This window comes from Urocitellus parryii, chromosome 9 (assembly GCF_045843805.1).
Source record: "Urocitellus parryii isolate mUroPar1 chromosome 9, mUroPar1.hap1, whole genome shotgun sequence".
In the NCBI taxonomy this organism is placed as follows: Eukaryota; Metazoa; Chordata; class Mammalia; order Rodentia; family Sciuridae; genus Urocitellus; species Urocitellus parryii.
This window is the reverse complement of record NC_135539.1, coordinates 115,466,410-115,485,249: the sequence shown is the minus strand read 5'-3', so window position 1 is coordinate 115,485,249 and position 18,840 is coordinate 115,466,410. Positions and strand designations below refer to the sequence as shown.

Below are 18,840 nucleotides of genomic sequence, written 5' to 3'. Positions count from 1 at the left end.
TCAATGGAAATGATTCACATGCTTTGATACATGTAGTTGCCAAGATCCATACCTGGTTTTAAAACATCCTAATTTCCTCCATTTTAGTGAGGAAAAAAAACTCATTTCTTTATTATAGAGGCAGTTGCCAGAGTCTACACAGCAAAATTTAAATCTAAAAATATTGTTAAATCTTATCCAACAAATAAGGTATTTACAAAGAAGAAACTGAATGGAGACAAGAAAGAAAGAAAGATATTTTCATGTGAGGGCCCACATTTCAGGAAAAACAAAGCCAGAAAACAGGCCTGATTTAATTGTAAGAAAGTTAAGCAGACCTCAGTCTGTGCACATCGTATGGAAATAGGCTTATATTTCAGTAGGATGAGGAAACAGAAAACACAAAGCAGACGAGTTTGATTTTTAAATGAGTCGCTTTTTCCATACCCAAGAGAATATGTGGGAAGTTCATCTTTGGAGAGACTATCCAGAATGGGTCTCCTGAATGCATGATATCATTTGAAGGCTCTTATGCCCAGAAGCAGCAAGAGAAATTAAATGTTTTCCTAAATTACTGTTTCATTTGGTTGTATGTGAGCTCAATTTCCTAGATTAAAGGGCCATAAAATAACAGGTAACCACTGGGCTCCCACTAAGAAGACTTACAGAAATAAATGAGTTCCGAAATGATGTTAGAGAAATACATACACTATCTTATTCACAGTTAGTACCCATGGGGCCAGAGCATGATGGGTGCTTGATAAACTGAGTGGAACTTAGTTCTTCATATTTCTGAATGGCCTTGGCCTGTCCTGAGTTCTAATTTCTACTCTGACATCATCTAGCCAAGAGACCTTGGGCAAGTTATCACTCTGATAGTAAAATTAGATGTGATAATTATGAGGAAATATACTCTTAAAATATCAGCTCCTCCCACTTTCCTTCTCTTCATTTTTAAGTTGTCAGGATGCTATATTGACTATTAATGCTGGTTAGAGTAGTAAGTTAACTTCTTTCTCCATATCCTCTCCAGGGCCCTGTATGCAGTTGGCTCTTAAATACATCAGCTTCTTGGCATTTGCTAATGTGAAGTTCAGTCTCAGTTACACATAGGTATTTGACATATCACCATTTACAGGTTTCCTAGGCTGTGAGTTTTAATCCACACAGATCCTGTAAGGCTGATCTTACAAGGTTAGTGAGTGTACATGCCAACACCCCAGCTTCTCAGGATCACTCCAATACTCTTGAAGCCTTTTTATATATTAAGTAATTCTTTTTTTTTTTTTTGGTACCAGAAATTGAACCCAGAGCCACTTACCTTAGAGCTACATCTTCAGCCCTTTTTATTTTTTGAGACAGAATCTTGCTAAAGTTGCCCAGTCCAGCCTGGAACTTGTAATCTTCCTTTCTGCCTAAGCCTTCTGAGTAGCTGGGATTACAGGCATGCACCACCATGCTCAGCTTATATATAAAGTAATTCTTGAGAAATAATTAAAATTTAGTTTCTTTTAGGACTGGGGATGTAACTCGGTAATATAGCACTTGCGTAATGTGGATGAGGCCTTGGGTTTGATCCCTAGCGCCACCAAAAAAAAAAAAAAAAGGAAAAAAATAGCTGCCTCTTTGGGGAGGGGAGCCTTCAAGTAAGAGGAAAAAAACTTTGGATAATGTTGACAAAAAAAATAGTCATTGGTAGTGTGGGATATGCATTGAGTGTATGGGATATGACTCTCCCTGAAGATCAGGTACAAATGTATAATTACAGGAGAGGAAAAGTGTCAGGAATTCCAGATTTCTAAATTTCAGGATTCTCCAAGAACTCCAAGTGTATGAGGACATTAAATATATACTATATACTTTTTTTTTTAAATGATTTCCTCATCTCAAATGGGACATGTCTCCACCTTAAAAAAATAAACAAACAAACATATGTTCAGACCAGGGCATCAGGCATGATTGTACATGCCTATAATTCCAGCTACTCAGAAGGATTGCAGGTTTGAGGCCATCTTGGAAACTTAGACCCTATCTCAAAATAAAATTTTAAGGAGGTCTTTTCAGTGGTAGAGTGCTTGCCCAGCACACATGAGGCACTGGATTCAATTCCCAATATGGTGTTGGGGGGATAGGAAGATTCCACTCCAAACCTACTAAAAGAGAATCTCCAAGATTTATATTAGGATGAAAACGTGTACAAGGGGCTGGGGTTATGGCTCAGTGCTGGAGTGCTTGCCTCACACATGTGAGGCACTAGGTTCAATCCTCAGCACCACATAAAATAAATAAATAAAATAAAGGTATTGTGTCCATCTCCAAATCAGTGCCACTGAGTAACTCTTCAGTAGTTCAAGGATTTATTATTAGTTTTGTGACATTTTTGTCACATTTCTGCATCTCTTCTTTCTTCTTTTATCTGTCCTGGGAGTTTTTGTTATTCCTTAACACCTCAAAAGAGGAAATAAATAAATACATTCAAATCAAGTAAGTATTTATTTGCGTGAGTTCTTTAAAAAAAAAAAGTGAAGGGATAGGAGGGGAAAGGCCATCTATGATAAAAATAAATAAATAAATGGGAAACATAGACATAGTCACTTTTTGTTGGTTTATTTACAGTGACCAAGATCATAGTTTACATATTAAATTCCTTCCTTCTGAGACCTCAAAGTACTTACTTTCTTTTTTTTTTTTTTTAATCAGCATTCTAGAGACTAAGGATGGAACTCTTCTTCCCTTTCTGATTTTCTCACTTATCTACCTTCACTATAGATCTAGGTGAAAACCAGAAAACTGTCCCAAGTTTAACATTTATAAATTTATTCTGGGAAGGTTTGGGGGTCTGTGAACTGAAAGAAATTAACAGTCTGAATATTGAGATTAGAAATGATCAAAAATGTCACACAGAAAATCAGTGATATCCACTCCTAAAACACTGGTTGGCTGGCTTATTGGAGGGGAGGGGGTGTCAATTTTTGATCATTTTACATTTTGCTGACTTCTAGTTTTAAAAGATACTATGTCCCTGCTGAGAGCAGTGGCCCATGCCCATAATCTCAGCAACTTGAGAAGACTGAGGTGGGAAAATCACAGGTTTGAGGCCAAACTGGGCAATTTAGTGAGATGCTGTCTCAGAATGAAATAAAAACAAATAGCTCAGTGATAGAGTACCCCTGGGATCAACCCTAGCCCTGAAAAGAAAAAAAAGATGCTATATCCCTAAGCCTCAGGTCTGCTGAGTCATGGAATACCAAATGTGAGCTTGAGCTAAGTAGCCTTTTGTGCAGTTGGTTGAATTGCTTTTCTTAAATTGCAACCCTATCTCCAGCTGTGAAGTTTGAGACATCTGATTTGAAAAAATGCATTTATAAATGGAAATAAAAATAACTCCCCTTGCTAATGCTGTTTTCTTTTTTCCTTTTTTTTTAATTGTTTTTGTTTTTGTTTCCTTTCTCTAGCATGAAAGACTTTCTAGGTAAGAACCCTCTCTGTTTTATATGCATGTTTAATAATTATGAGTAAATATATGTCTAATTAAATTTAGATTTATATAGTGGTTTAGTAATTTCCCCACATCATTTTCTTCCTTTTCATTTCCACATCCACCACAATAATTTCTAACGTTTATTATTTCCTGCCAAAGTAATAGAACAGCTTTCAGTTCGCCTTCCTGCCACCAGTCTCCTTTTTCTAGTTCACCTTGTGTACTACCACTAGATTAATTTCCTAAAGCGCCTGTACCAGGCACTGTGCTAGGCAGTAGGGAAACAATACAAATAAGACAATATCCTTACCCACAATTAGCTTACAAACCACTGGAGAGACAGATGATTTCAATAGAATGTAGAAAATGCCATTTAGAAGTATGGTCAGGAAATGTGAGAGTAAAAAAAAAAAAAAAAAGAGGCAGTTAACTTAATCTGGTGGTGTAGGGAAGGCTTCATTGCATAGTGGAAACCTGAACGGAGATTGAGGCTAGATGCCGTCACTAACAGTGAGTCCAGCTTTATCCCTTGTATCTAAATGGTGCTCAGCAGCAGTTTGTCAAATTAACTAAAGACCTGTTTTGCAGTTGCAGAAACATTAAGGGAAGGTATCCATTTAGAGGATGATCCTCTGAAATTTTTCAATTAATAAGAAGGTTATAAAAACTGATCTTGCTAGCCAGGTGCAAAGTTGTATGCCTGTAAAGGACTAAAAATGTAGATCAGTGGTAAAGTGCTCCTGGGTTTAATCCCCAGCACCAAAAAAATTATAATAAACCAAAAACTGATCTTTTGGAAGAAGAAAATAATAGCAATTATGGAGATACACATTTGAATCTCTCCTTTCCACTATTCCTCTGATGGAGAAATTAAGAAGAGACTGGGGGAAGATGTAGATATGAGACAACACAGGGCAAATGAGTCTTCTCATAATTTGCTTGGTGATGGAGCTGGTTCTCCCTTAATGTGTGCTAAGTTTTACGTGTATTCTTTTTTTTGCTCGCCCTCTCACCAGCACCAGCCAAGGATAAGTAATTTACTTCTAACCTAGCAGAAGCTTACTCAGCTTTACAGAATTGGTAGAGTGGCATTTTGTCGTGGTATTTTGTTATAGTTAATCTTTTATGAACTCTGTTGTGTTATTAATAGCCATTCATGAAAGGAGACTTTGCTTATAGATTTAAAGTATGCTATGAAATTGCAATGATTGAAACAGTGAGGTACCGGTCTAAAAATAAACAAAGATATGATGGAACACAATCTATAATCCCCACAAAGTCATGTGTATGAGGTGGCTTTTCATCTCATTGGGGAAACAATTATTCATTAAGTGATCATTGAGATAATTGACTATTTGGGAACTGTATCTTTCATGCCACCCCAAAAAGGCAATTTCAGATGGGTTATAATTTTTTTAGAGAAAAAAGCTTTCCAACAAAAAAAGTAAAATATTTTATAATTTTATATAGGAAAGACCTTCCTAAACATTATATGATAAAAGTAAAAATCGGCAAATCTAATCACGTAAAATTTTAAATCTCTGCAGTAAAAGATACTATAGAAACAAAAAGCAAAATAGGAAAAAAAAAATTTAAGCTATGTTAGTTGTAAAAACCCTACCATGTTGGAGGCTCCACCAATAACAAGAAGATGATGAAGATTCTGCTAAATAAAGGCCACAAAGTGGGTAATGCCAAAACGAAGAAGATGAATAACCAAAAATATTGAACCCCCCGAATATTAAAATCAATTCCTCAAGAGACTGAGGCCAGAGGATCACAACTTTGAGGCCAGTCTGGGCCAGAACAAATAATATGTGGCTATCAATTAAAGATTAATTAAATTATCCAAAAACCATGGAAAGGACTGTGCAGTCATTTTTATGAGAAACAAATTTATTTTTACTTAGCTGATGCCCACAATCATAATAATAAGTGTAGGAAGGAAGAGGAATTAGACAATAGGCAGTATCTAATTTTATTTACAGAAATATATATTTTAACATATTTTTGTGTTGACATCCTGCAAGGAGATGAACTAGACTGTTAATAGTGGTTATATTCCTTGGGCAAAATTATGGGGTAGATACTTTGGTATTATTTTTTTTTAATTTTTAAATTTTTTTTTAAAGAATTTAACCTTTATCTCAGATGTTGTTTTCTATGTGGTGCTGAGGATCGAACCCAGGGCCTTACTCACCAGTGCTAGAAAAGTGCTCTGCTGCTGAGCCACAACCCCAGCCCCCTTTGGTATTACTTTTTTTTTTATTTTTTTGGTATTACTTTTAATGTATTGCTTTTATAGTAAAAAGAAGTCAATACAAAGATTTCTATTAACAAAAGAAATAAAAAGAATGTTATAAAGAAAAGTGACCATTATTGTCCTTAGGAGCTAATTACTTCGCCTCTCCCCTCTCTGTCCTCAACCTTATTGCTTTTCTGCCTTTTCTAATACTTAATGCTTATTTCAGCTACCCCCTCCCTAGATTTGACAGTAGGTACCACAGAAACATCAGATGCAAGTCCCACAGCTGTGAAGCTTCAAACCGTCCCAATTCAGGGCCGTAGAGCTCTGCAGGGCTGCTTTGTCCAGAGCACTTTCGTGTGTGACACATTCTAGTTTGCAAAAAGCAAAGTTCAGGAAAATATAAACCAGTATTTAGGATCAGTTCAATAATTATACACTTTAACCATAATTAGCTGACTTCCTCTAATGAACTTACCAATACTGGAAATAAAACCACTCTTGGAAGTTCAGTTTCTGGAAGGTATAAGAATCTTGGTTATAGATATAAGTATTGATATAGAATACAGAAAAGAGGGTCGGAAAGTAGCTGTTTGGGCGTTTTGTAGCACCCTGGAATGTTTGGGATTCCAGCCAATCTCAGTGCACTGATGAAGTAGAGGTATCATGCCCTGCAGGCCATCCTCCTCCATTCAGCCTCCAGCTCAGTCTCCACATGTTTCTGATTCAACGACAGTTAATTGTAATCATTTTCCAAGAGCCATTGAGATCCAAGAAACTTTTGCTTTTTAAAAGCACACTTTTCAGGGAAGCTGTTCAACCCCAAACTAATTGAAAAGCTCCAAGATTTAAGTCAGCACATGTGTCCAAACCACCAGTTTTTCAAGTAAGCTCCATTCTTGGCAAATGACAGCTTCCCTCCTTAAGCTCCACACGGATACAGTGTAGCCATGAGATCCAGGAATGCTCTCTGAGAGATTCAAGGAAGGAATGTCATGCATCGTTTTTGGCCTCCCCTCACAAATATCTTAGAAAAAGTACAGACTACTCCTGAACTCTATCTTCCCCTCACTACTTTGTTCTCAAAAGTACTTTTTACCATTCACATTACATCTCACAGGTTGGAATCAGGAGGTGGTAACCCTACAACCAGTGATTCTTATGGAGCCTCAGCAAGAGCCCGTCGGGAAGCCCGGGAGGCTCGTCTAGCCAGCCTGACCAGCCGTGTGGAAGAGGACAGCAACAGGGATTATAAAAAAGTAAGGTCGTTTTTCAATTTTCCTGTTCTTGGGTTACAACATATAAATAGCCTTTTCCCCCAGGATAGAAAAAGGAGCGTGAGTAAGCAGGGAAAAGGACACTTAAGTAACAACTCCTTGCTTACAGTCTTCTTTGTTTGCTTTACCTCTCCACCAGCTAAATAAAGACCCTTAAATTCTTTTTATTGCAGTAAGTTTTTGCCTAGAGTCAGATATTTACATATATGGGGAAAAGTAAGAAAATAAGAATTGTAAGAATAAAAAATTATAGTTCTGTCTAAACCTGAGACTCATGTGGTGGACTTATTTTTAATAAACATGTGCTTTTAATAAGATCCTATGAATATCAGCTAAATACTTCTTGATGTTAGTTTTTTTTAAAAAACCCTCATCATTATCATCATTGTCTGGGCTTGGAAAGGATTCGAATCACTTTATAGTCCATTTCCTTTTGTCTTGCTATCTAGCTCCAGAAGTAGGCTTTGAAAACTTTCCCTTTCAAGCACTTGAGGTACCAGGAAAAAACATTTTGGTTAAAGAAATTCTTCTTTGTTGATGTTTTTTATTAAGTAGAACTTGACAAAAATCACCCTAGGCCAGTTACAAAACTAATCTCTTTGGTATGAGAAGCCACACTTTTAAGCAATGTCAGTACTACATAGGAGAAAGTGGATGACTGGGGTTTTTCCCCCCAAGATTAACATTATTGAAATTAGAGCATCATTCTCTGTGTTCTGCATGTGAGATCATCACCTTCAAGAAGCCAGAGAGCAGTGGCTGTGAATGTGCCCTGATCCCCACACTTAGTTGTCTTCTGCCCCTAGGGTACTGTCTTGGCTTGGAGCAGAGAGCCCCAGACATTCTCATGTGATCAAACTGTGTGGGTTTTGATTCTGGGAAGCCCCACCCTAGTGACCTGACTCTGCTTCCCCCTCCCCAGCTCTACGAGAGTGCCCTGACTGAAAACCAAAAACTGAAAACCAAACTTCAGGAGGCCCAGCTAGAGCTAGCAGATATAAAATCCAAGCTTGAGAAGATGGCCCAGGTAAGGAGAGGAAAGAATAAAGAAGATGGGGAGACAGGGGTTGATATCAGCAGACAACCTGGACTAGGGATCTAAGGGGCAGGACATGAGATGGAGTCAAAATCAGGCCTCATCAGAGGCAGTGAAATGGAGTTCCCTTGGATTCTAATTTGAATTTAGGATTCAGTCAGTGTTTAACCTAAAATTGAAAACTGATAGTTTAGTGAACAACTTCTGATGGTCTAAATGCTAATAATTAATTAATATTATCTAATTAGTTCTCAGTAGAAAAGCATAAACTAGCACAGCACAATCAGTCCTAGACAGCTTCTTCTGACTTGTTCCTCGTGTTTCAGTGCAGCTCATATGCACATCACCATTTGAAGAGGGATCTGCAAGACACTATACCCGAGTACAGAAAGGTAGCAAATTGGGCCTAGAAACAAGAGTGGCTTGCTTAGGTTATGTAGCACATCAGGGGAAGAAGAGCTGCTGGAACCCGGGATTAGGTCTTGATGTAAAGATTCCATACTGCAACTAACGATTCCTTCCTGTCTCCCCAGCTACTCCCTTCTTCAGCTAGAAATAAAGAGCTGGTAGGCGGGAAGGCAAGGATATCCATTTCCTCTCACTGCTGGGCCTGATTTTATTAGATGATGCATTAGAGGGTGGTAGAGGTAATGACCTCATCACTAGTGAAATAAACCCTGCAGCTGAGAGCTAGAGCAAGTATTGTCTTAGGTTACTGCAGAGTTAACTGGAAACCTATTGAGTTTTAGACCCCAGATGCCTAGGGACTAAGAATTTGAAAAGCCGATCTGAGGTAAAAATGACTCTTTACAAGGAGAGCGTGAAATGAAAACCAGAGGTGGCTAGTCAATCTGGTAATTTGATACGATCCAAAAGTAAGACTAAAATATAGAGTTGAATAGTACTAAACTGTGGGGATGGGTGGGGACCGGGGTAGTCAAATACCCTCTGAACAGCATCCCTCTGACATGGGATGAGCAAGGGGCACCAGCATGTAGAAGATAGTGCCACAAAACTGTGTGGGATCCCAGCAAGACAGCTAGGACAGCCACACTGACCAGAAAAGGGCTTAGCCAGGCTCAAAATAGTTGGCCTGTCCTGAGAGGGGCCTCTGTCAATTTAAGAGGAAAAAAAAATACAAATATACACAGTTACAACCCTCCCCAAGGCAGGGTAAGCCTTAAGATATCTCTTCATCTCAGTACTACTGAGCCAGTCAAACATCTAATTTATAATAGATCCTTAGGAGATGTCTGGTCCAATTTTTATTCTGAATTGTGCCAAGTATTGGCATCTGTCGATAAATACAGATCTGGTTTTTGTCAGTTATTACTGGGCTATATTTTATAGAAAAATAAGGAGCAGTCAGGACTGTGAAGAACCACAGGAAAAACCTAGCTTCTGGCAGTTAGTTATTGGGTGGGGTTCACAGCCTATCCCCCAGCCTTCGCTTCATAGCAATGAGCAGCCTAGCAAGCTGTGGACACTGACATGCATGGACATTAAAAATAAAATCAGCCTTTCCTAGTCACTGGGGAATAGCATTTACCCTCCAGCCAACTGCTTTGCTGGGTGTGTCAAAATATACTTAGTTTTGCCAAATATAAGTTATTGAAATTCAGAAGAAATGGTGGCACTACAAACTCTTTCTCTGTTTACCAAAAATGGAGTTGTTTGGTAGGACAGTGGACGGGAGCCTGTCAGTCTCATACATTTACATGGAGACAGTTACCACATGGACACGCACAGTGTTTTTACATGGAAGGTTCACCTAAACTCTATCAGGCTTAACATTTAAAACAAAACAAGCAAATAAAAAAACTAGTTCTTTGTATACATGAATTTAAACATAGTTTCTCAGGCTTAGGAAAGGGAGACTTAAAGAGGATCTGCACAAATCCCAGTTTCAACTTCTCTTTTCCTTCTGCACCCTTCCTACTATAGATGGAATATTAAGGCACATAGCCATGACCTTCAGAGCAGAAGGTGAAAGCCCAGGTCAGGAGCCGGATTCCGAGGATTAATGTTAGTTCTGGCTATTCCTTAATTTTGGGAGGAAAGGGTAACCTCTGCCAGAAAACCAGCATAATTTCTATACTTATTGACTGTTGTCTGAGCCTGGCACAAGGCAAAATAAAAATAATCACCTTTACTTATTAAATGTCTATAGAATGTAAGAAATTCTTCCCTGTTCTGTAATGCTAAGACCAAAAGGGACTTAAGGGTTCCTTTTTACTCCCTTATATAAGGCAGGATTATTATCTGAGTTTATTCTACATTTTGGGTATGTAGCCACATCTTTTTAACCCTTCTAAAAACTGTAACTTAAAAGTCAATGGTGATCTAAAATATACATTCTTTTGTGTGTGTGTGTGTGTGTGTGTTTTCAGTGCCTTCTTTTTTTTTTTTTTTTTTTTTATTGTTGGTCGTTCAAAACATTACATAGTTCTTAATACATCATATTTCACAATTTGATTCAAGTGGGTTATGAACTCCCAATTATACCCCATATACAGATTGCTGAATCACATCAGTTACCCTTCCATTGATTGACAAATTGCCTTTCTAGTGTCTGATGTATACATTCTAAATCCTTTATGCAGATAAAATATTAACTGAAAGTCCAGGGTATGCAACAGATAAAAATGGAAGTGCTGTGTTCAAAGCAGGGCTCCCAAGAAGTGTAAGCACACACAGAGACCAGTGCTCTGTAAGGAAAATGGCCTTAGTGCCTGTGAGACAGAAGGAATGGGAGAAGGGATTGTTTAGAGGAGAGCCATGGGGCCTTCAAGTTCAAGGATCTCCAGCCTTTGAAAGTAGAAAACCCATTTCTCATTTCCTCTGGATTATGATATTACTCATAGAAAAGAAGGGAGAGGGATAGTACAACATAAGAAGATAGTTGGCCCTGGAGACAGAGAGAAAGAGAACTGGGAGAGGGAGTTGGGTAAGTGTTGATTAATGTCTTTGTACGATTGATTGATTGATTGATTGATTTTTGATACTAGGGATTTAACCCAGAGGTATTTTACCACTGAGCTACATCCCCAGCCCTTTTTATGTTTTATTTTAAGGCAGAGTCTTAGTAAGTTGCTTAGGACCTTGATAGATTACTAAGGCTGGCCTCAAACTTGCAATCCTCCTGCCTCAGCCTCCCAAGCTGCTGGGATTATAGGAATGTGCCTCCACACCCAGCACATGTGACTTCTGGAGTGTCATAATGCCTTATCCACCTCCCCAATCAGTGGGAATCCTGCAAACTTCAGAGACAAAATAATGTTAGGCTTAGTGATCTATCAGAATTTATTTGTTGGGACACTTGCTAAAGTGAAAGCCCAAAGCCTGGCCATCTACTTCTGAGTGTCCAGTGGTGAAGATGAACGAGACTGGGTTTCCCCTGGCAAAAGAACTGAAGTAACAAGTGTTTTCTTTCCATCTGCTCAGCAGAAACAAGAAAAGACCTCTGACAGATCATCAATGCTAGAAATGGAGAAACGGGTACGTGCATGTCTCTTTTTCCCGTTTCATCTCTCTCTCTGACTTTCCCTAACTTTGTTGTTTATGCCAGTGGAAAAAGTTCATCTTAAGAAGGTAGGAACTCTGCCACATTCCATTCCCAGCCTGATGAGAAATTCTTTTTGTCTGATTCTGGACAGTAATTTGATTGCTAGTCCTTTTGGCTTCCTCAGTACTTTGTACACATTCCAGTCTTAGGGTGGGAAGGGTTCTTGGAAGGTCATCTTGTTGTAGTTCTGCCAATAGGCACAACTACACACATACACATAGCCATAATATATTTTGGTTTACTGTAAATCATCGTAAGCGTGCGTGCGCACGTACACATACACACATACGTATACAAGGGCTCTTTGCCCTTCTCATCACTTTAAAAAGAAAAGTTTTTAACAGGACCCTCTGCCATTGATTTAATTCATTTGACTTGAGACATGAACTATCAGAATCCCACTCTCTGGTTCAATTGCTGACCTCCTTCCAACTGCACTCAGCTATTTTTCTGGGATTTGACATTCTTGGATTGGGAAAACTCAATTAGAGTTATTGATGAGCTCTAGTTTAGATTTGACCCTAGGGATATAATATGTTCCCATCTCTCCTTTTATTGTATGTTTAATTTGGAAAGCAGCTAAGTTTTATATTTCATTTCCTTGGCCTATAGCCAAACCTCCTTGGTATCTCATCTGATCAAGGACTCTCTGTTGCATTCAGGCTAAAATAAGAGTTAGTTGCTGGGAGAAAGAAATGGAGGGAGACAGGAACTTGGAGTAGGGATGCTGTTTCTTAGTAGACAGTGATGTCTACTTCCTTGCAAACCATCTCCCTGTCATGAGAGAAGCAGTTCCCTAAGATTTTGTTTGGGGGGCTTGGGATATTACTGAGGATAATGGTGGATTTTTGTTAATAGAAAGCAAGGATTCTGGCTACTTGCAGTCATTTGAAAGTCCATGAAACCTTCCAACTTGCAGAGAATAACTCAGAGTGCCCTGGTCTGATCATCTGTAAGCAAGTTGCTTCCCTCTATGTCTTCTGATGTTTTGCAAGAAGAATTAGATCCTGGGATTTTGAGGTGGGGGGGTAACCGGGGATTGAACCCAGGAGCACTCAACCACTGAGCCACATCCCCAACCCTATTTTGCATTTTATTCAGAGATAGGGTCTCACTTAGTTGCTTAGAGATCCTGGGATTCTTATCAGTGAAGTAACTCATTCCACAGGTACAGGATGAAGGAGCGCTCACATCTGGGTAAGGTTTGTCTGAGTCAGTAGACAGACCCTTTACCATGAAGCTGCTGATCCCATAGCAGCTGGGAGGTGTGTCGTGGCTGCCTGTAGGTCCATTACATGTTCAACAGGCTCCTTGTTTCTAAACAGGAGAGACGAGCCTTGGAGCGGAAAATGTCAGAAATGGAAGAAGAGATGAAGGTATGAAGAGATTTTTTTCTCTCTTTGTATGCCTGTTCTCTAAATGCCTGCCAAGACTGGATACTTAAGCATAGGCCTGCCCTCTCTGAAATTCACCACAAACTCCACACTCCCAGGAAGAGATGATATGTGAAGAGGAGGTTTCCCAGGCACTCTCAGCTCACATAGAATCTACTGTGGTCACCTCGATGTCCACATATTGCCCCCAGTTTAAAGGGAGGTCTCTAGAAGACTGGAGGTAAACCCAAGTTGAACATGTAAGGTTTTCTGAGTAATGGCTTCACCCTTGAAAGGCTAAATAAAAAGACTAGTACACACGTTTCCAACTCTGCAGAGCTTCCCATTAGGTGTTCAGTGAAGCCTGCGCATGTCCACAGGCTTTCCTCCCTGCTGCGCCTCCCTAACCCAGCCCTTTGCAGGAAAGAACACAGATTGAGTCATTCTGTAGCAGAGTAAAAATTTATTCACATATTGATTTCCTTCCCCAGTCCATTTCCTCTGCAGTGTTCCAGTGTGCTTGGCACTGTCCCACTAGAATAAGCTCATGCGACCAGATATACTTCAGGCTTGCTGTTTTCCTCTCAACCTTCACCATGACCTGAAGTGATATAGCCTCCACTGGGCACTTTACTGAACAGTTGCCATTCTTTGCAGCTTTGAATGCTAAGATTTGGTAATATTTTGAAAGGAATCAACTCACTACTATGGAAGGGGAAGATACAAAGCTGCTCAGGGTAGCCACCTGGATATGATTGTGTTGCATCCCATCCCCACAGTGGCCTTGATGCCACATGGCCACAATCACCTAGTGCTTGCTAAGCTTCTTTTCTTTCTTCAAGGATCTTATTGTGCTGCTGCCAAGTGTTCATTGGGTGAGACCCAGGTTTCATCAGCTAGGAAACAAGAATACTAATTCAGTTTCAGGCATATCCCTAAATTTCTTTCTGTGAATAGTAGGTATCCCTAATATACAGTTACAGCACCTTGAGAGACACATTTATTATTCCAAAGGCTTATGTTTAATTTGGGGGGTGTGGGGGGCTTTCAGGACATGACAAGGTCATAGTTTTCATAAGATCCTATTGCTTTTTTTTTTTTTTTTTTTTTTTTTTTGGCACTACTGGGATTGAACCCAGGGGTGCTACATCCCCAACTCTCTTTTATTTTTTTACATTTTGAGATGGGATATTTCTAAGTTGTAGTTGCCCAGGTTTGCCTTGAATTTGTGATCCTCCTTTCTCAGCCTCCCAAGTTGCTGGGATTATAGGCATGTGCTTTTTTATATTGCATCCAGCTGTTATTCTTTATAATATATGGTTGATTTTCCTGAGATGATAGGACGATACCCTACCACTGTTAAACCTCTTCATCTTCTGGTTTTTCTAAACCCATCTCACTTACATTCAGAACTATTCTCGCCCTCTTAGCGTGGCATGTGAGCATTGTAAATAGTCCCAGATGGATGGATCAGCATCTCTTGGTTGCATGGCGACTATTCCATCTTCGAAACCCTTGAGTTATACCATTTGTACTTTGCTATTCGGTAGCTGTCCTGTCAGTGATGCTCATTAAGAAATGGCTAAAAGAAAAAGGAAGGAAGGAAGGACCAAAATGTGGATCCTCATGTAAATGAAGCCAAAACTGGTGCCTCCCAGCAAGTACTGAGGAGTCCAGAACCAACCTATACCCACCAGTCCTGAAACTCTTGAGTTGTCTCCACACAGGACCCCACACAAAGACCCAGAAAGTGGCCAAAAGTGGAGAACTTGAGATCATTTCCTATTTCTGTTCCCATTCTAAAATGCAGAATACAGAAGTCCTCCTGTGTTCTAGTTGCTCTCGATCCTGTGGTTGAGACAAGTTTACATGTTTCTCTCTCTCTTTATCCTGTCAGACCATGATTTCCTAAAGTAAGTCATGAGTTCTTTTCTTTTCTCAATAGAGTTTATTGTACATGAACGTGTTTGCTCTCTCTAGTTAGAAGCCATTTGCCAACAACTTTAAAATCAATTTGTTTACATTATCAACTGGAGCCAGATCATGATGGTTTTGGCCCCCAAACCAGTAGATAAGCTGTTTTAAGACTGGTTTTTATTTTTTTTTTTATTTTTTATTTTTTTAGTTAAAAATATACCCCCACAGTCATTGCCTTTTTTTCTCCATTCCTAATTACAAAGTTGTGGGAGAATAAATGCCTATAGGCTCTAAAGCCCTTAAACAGATTGCTCAAATCATATAGTACTACCAGATCTACAAACTGTCCAGCTCCCCCTAGAGGACTAAGGGGGAGGAACATCAGAGCCTCCAGTCACACCAACATTGCATTGGTGTCTATACTTTCTTTGAAAACAAAAACTTCAAATATACAAGTTATCCAATTAATATCACTGCTCTGTAGGAATCAAAGAAAATCCTTGTTCAGCTCCAAGTTCTCTATTCAGGCTATTTTTCATTGTGACCAACTTTTCTAGAGTAGTTAGTGGACAAAATTTGTGTGTATTAGGTAGCCAGCCAACAGTGCATGCAACCATCTTGTGGGACCCAGTAGAGGCTGGACCTGTTGGTCTCCATATTTTTGCATATTTGTACAGATGCTCAAATCTCCCTGGTGCAATCAGTAGGGAGCAGTTTATGCTCCCATGACCTCCAGTGAACCTTTAAAGAGGAAGTGTTCAAGGACACAGAGTAATTTTGGTGCCTATTTTTCTGACTCTAGCAAGTAAAATACAAAGGCCAGGTGAAATGGGGAACCATGAGATTGGCTCACCCAGATGTATGTGGGCTCTGTAGTTGTGAGTTGGGTTGTGCCCCTCTGGCCTTTACCTAGAAAGGTAAGTATTCATAAATTCTCCCCAGGAGAAACCCCACCCAGATCCTGGGCTGGAGCAGGATTACAGGCCAGCTTCTGACAGACGTGTATGTCAGTGTAAGCTGTGCTAGACTTGCACTTGGTCCTGGGATGTTCCCTCATCTGATCTCATTACTTTTCTACTGCATCCTCCATTCAGCATCAGCCTCCTTGCTAGACCTTCTGCCCTTCTTTTCCCAGATCCTTGCATGACAGAGGCCCATCAACCAATCTCCTTTTAGATTGGTCCTGGGATTTTTACTTTGCTTATTTTGGAAACATCACTCGCCGACCCACCCTTCAGCTGTGCCCTTGTCCACTCTGCTCTATGCCCTGCACTCTTCCCAGTCTTCTTGCCATGTTCTATAGAACATGCTTTCTATAGCCCGCTTTCTGTAGAACATTCCACCAGTGTTTCCTGCCTCTCTCACGCTGCTAACTTGCAAATTCTTCTACTTCAGTCTGCTTGTTTTCACATGTTAGATTGAGTCACCTTCATAGTTCATGTCTTTAATATTCTCTGGGAGGCAAGGACCACTTCATATAATGCTAATGATTGTGTTGAAAGCTTGGTCCAGTGTCAACACCAGTGAAGGGTGAGAGCCAGGGACTTTCCATTGGTTCTTAAATTTGGTCCCTGCCCATCTCTTTAAACTTTTCCATGTGCTGCACCATGATCTCCCTCCTCTGTCCCCTTCATGACTGAGATGCTTACAGTGGGCAAAGAGGGTTGCCCAGTCCCTCCTGTCCAGTGGCTCCATGGAATTGCTTGGCTACCCTACCTCTTTGCAAGATGGTTATTCTCCCTTTGGAGGGAAAGGGATATTCAGTGATTTGTCTCTGCTTGTTTTTCCTTTTCACTGTTTTTCCCCTCATACTACCTTTCATTTTCTGCTTTACTCCCAAACTTTTACTCCACTAATCTTTCATTTCTGTCCTTCTCATTGTGTGGGTGTGGGAAACATTTCTCTAATACCTGGTGATCTTTTTGTCATCTTTGTAACCCAGAATTGTCTGTCCTCATCCATGAAACTCCATTTGCATAACAAAGTCATTCCCCTCCTCCCCAAAAGCTGATGGCCTCAGTTTCAGGGTCAGTGCAAATGATCACTTAGGAAGGACATGGAGCAGAGTAGGCAGGCCCGTAATATAGTCTCATTTATTGAAGTCTTTAAGTCCTTACAGGGTTTTAAGAAAAATACCCATGGGCTGGTTGTTCTATTCCATTTACAACACTGACAGACAGTAAGGGCTGGAATTGGCCCAGCCACTTCCATTATCATTTGGACATTTATGATTTCTCCACTTTTATGTGCAGAAACTTCCAGTGTATGACTCTTTTTGTGAACACCTTTAAGCAGCTCCCAGCCTCAGCATTAACTCTGACAGAGGGAACACAGTTAGCTATGAACTTAGTGATGCATATAATCATATATCAGGTCAGAGGAAGGTCAGCAGCTCTGGGATCCTAGAATGCAGAGGCCAAGGAAGGCCAAGGAAGCTTCCTCCAAAGCAGGTTAGAGCGCTGACAGTTGTTTATTATTTCACTATGTGTCATTTCATCCTGCTAAACAGTACATGCCATATACAGAAAGCGGTTCAATAACAGACCCCTCTCTTGTTTTCCTTGTTTTGTTTTTTAAAATTAAAAAGAAAAATGAAGTAAGGAAAGAATCCAGAAAGAAAACAAATGGGAAGTATGGAGAGAAGATGAAATGAGAGAGAAAGAAAAGGGCAGCAGCTGGATTTAGGAACACACCAAGTCCTTAGTTTGACAGTGACATGGAGGGTCCCTGAGGCTGTGGCTCAGCCTATGATTTTGGTTCAGAAGGCCCCAAGCTACTTGGTGGACTGTCATTCTCAAAAGTGATCCAGATATGCATTTCAAGTGTCCAGTTGTATCCATATGGCCAACCATCAGCGCACTTAGGCCTCAGCCATGAATCGCAGACATAGCTCTCCCCTCTCTGGTGCTTTTCTCCACCCTCCCTCAACCAACATACATGACTTGCTCTCATTGCTCCTGCCTCTCTCATTTCCTTTCTAGCATGAAAACTAAAAACAAAAACAAAAAGTCACATGGTTTCTTTGTCCTACTTTTTTCTCCTCTGGTCTGTCTTGTCTCTTTCTGTCTTGTCTGTCTTTCCCCTCCGTGTCTCACTCTCTGCAGAATCTCCACCAGCTAAAACAGATTCAAACCTTGAAGCAGATGAACGAGCAACTGCAGGCTGAGAACAGGGCCCTGACCCGAGTGGTGGCCAGACTCTCGGAGTCCATCGAGTCCTCGGACACCCAGGAGCTCTAGTTCTTGCCCTTCCTCTCCACCTCACTTCCCTCCTCCACTACTCCAGGCAGGTTTACTCTTCTTGTTGGTTCCAGAAGCCCTGTGCTTATTCCCTCCATAAGAGCCTCTGTGCAGGTTCCTGTAAAGCTTGGTCATCTGGAGGTGGAGGGAGCCAGGACTGAGACCTTAGAATGGGAAATAACAGCATAGGTCGAGGGAGGCGGTGGGTAGACTCACATGGGCCAGCGTACACTTAGTAAGATAACTACATTACTTGTCCTTCTCCTAGATACTGAATATGTATTTTCTAACTCAGTTACACATAAATGTGCACACGTGTGGTATGCCTATACCTGTGTACATTCGTGCACATATATTTCTTTGGTGGGGTCATTCCCAAACTGAGATAGATCTTTCCCAGTCAACTGCAACTTGGTCCCCTACATCAATTGGGGATAGTTGTAGACTCCATATAATGGTTGGGTCTGGGGTAATAAAGGACAAGAGCTCTCAATCCTGCCTGCACGTTAGACCCACCTGGAAGCTGTTGCCATATGCCAGTGCCTGGGCCCTCTCCAAAGAATCAATGGTTTGGGTTGAGACCCAGACTTCAGTATTTTTTTTTTTCAAAGCTCTACTGTTGATTCTTTTGTTCAACTAGGGTTGAGAACCACAGCCATTTAAATTCCAGGCAGAATTAAATCCTTGCATATGACAGCATAGGCAGAGAGGACTAGAACCAATGGCTA

The 18,840-nt window shown here is 40.3% G+C and overlaps 1 protein-coding gene across 7 annotated transcripts in view; it reads left to right on the top strand.

Moving 5' to 3' along the window:
• Positions 1 to 18,840, top strand: part of Ppp1r12b (protein phosphatase 1 regulatory subunit 12B) — a 204,054-nt gene that overhangs the window by 173,210 nt on the left and 12,004 nt on the right. For 3 of the 7 annotated variants that reach the window (XM_077802990.1, XM_026397108.2, XM_026397111.2), the window contains 6 exons: positions 3,435 to 3,451; positions 6,826 to 6,964; positions 7,905 to 8,009; positions 11,463 to 11,516; positions 12,909 to 12,959; positions 17,978 to 18,152. In XM_077802990.1, coding sequence (XP_077659116.1) covers positions 3,435 to 3,451; positions 6,826 to 6,964; positions 7,905 to 8,009; positions 11,463 to 11,516; positions 12,909 to 12,959; positions 17,978 to 18,112 — 501 coding nt within the window. In that variant the 3' untranslated portion in view covers positions 18,113 to 18,152. Of the gene's footprint in view, positions 1 to 3,434; positions 3,452 to 6,825; positions 6,965 to 7,904; positions 8,010 to 11,462; positions 11,517 to 12,908; positions 12,960 to 17,977; positions 18,153 to 18,840 lie in introns of those variants that run through there. The other 4 variants (XM_026397107.2, XM_026397109.2, XM_026397114.2 and 1 more) reach the window with 2 other exon arrangements.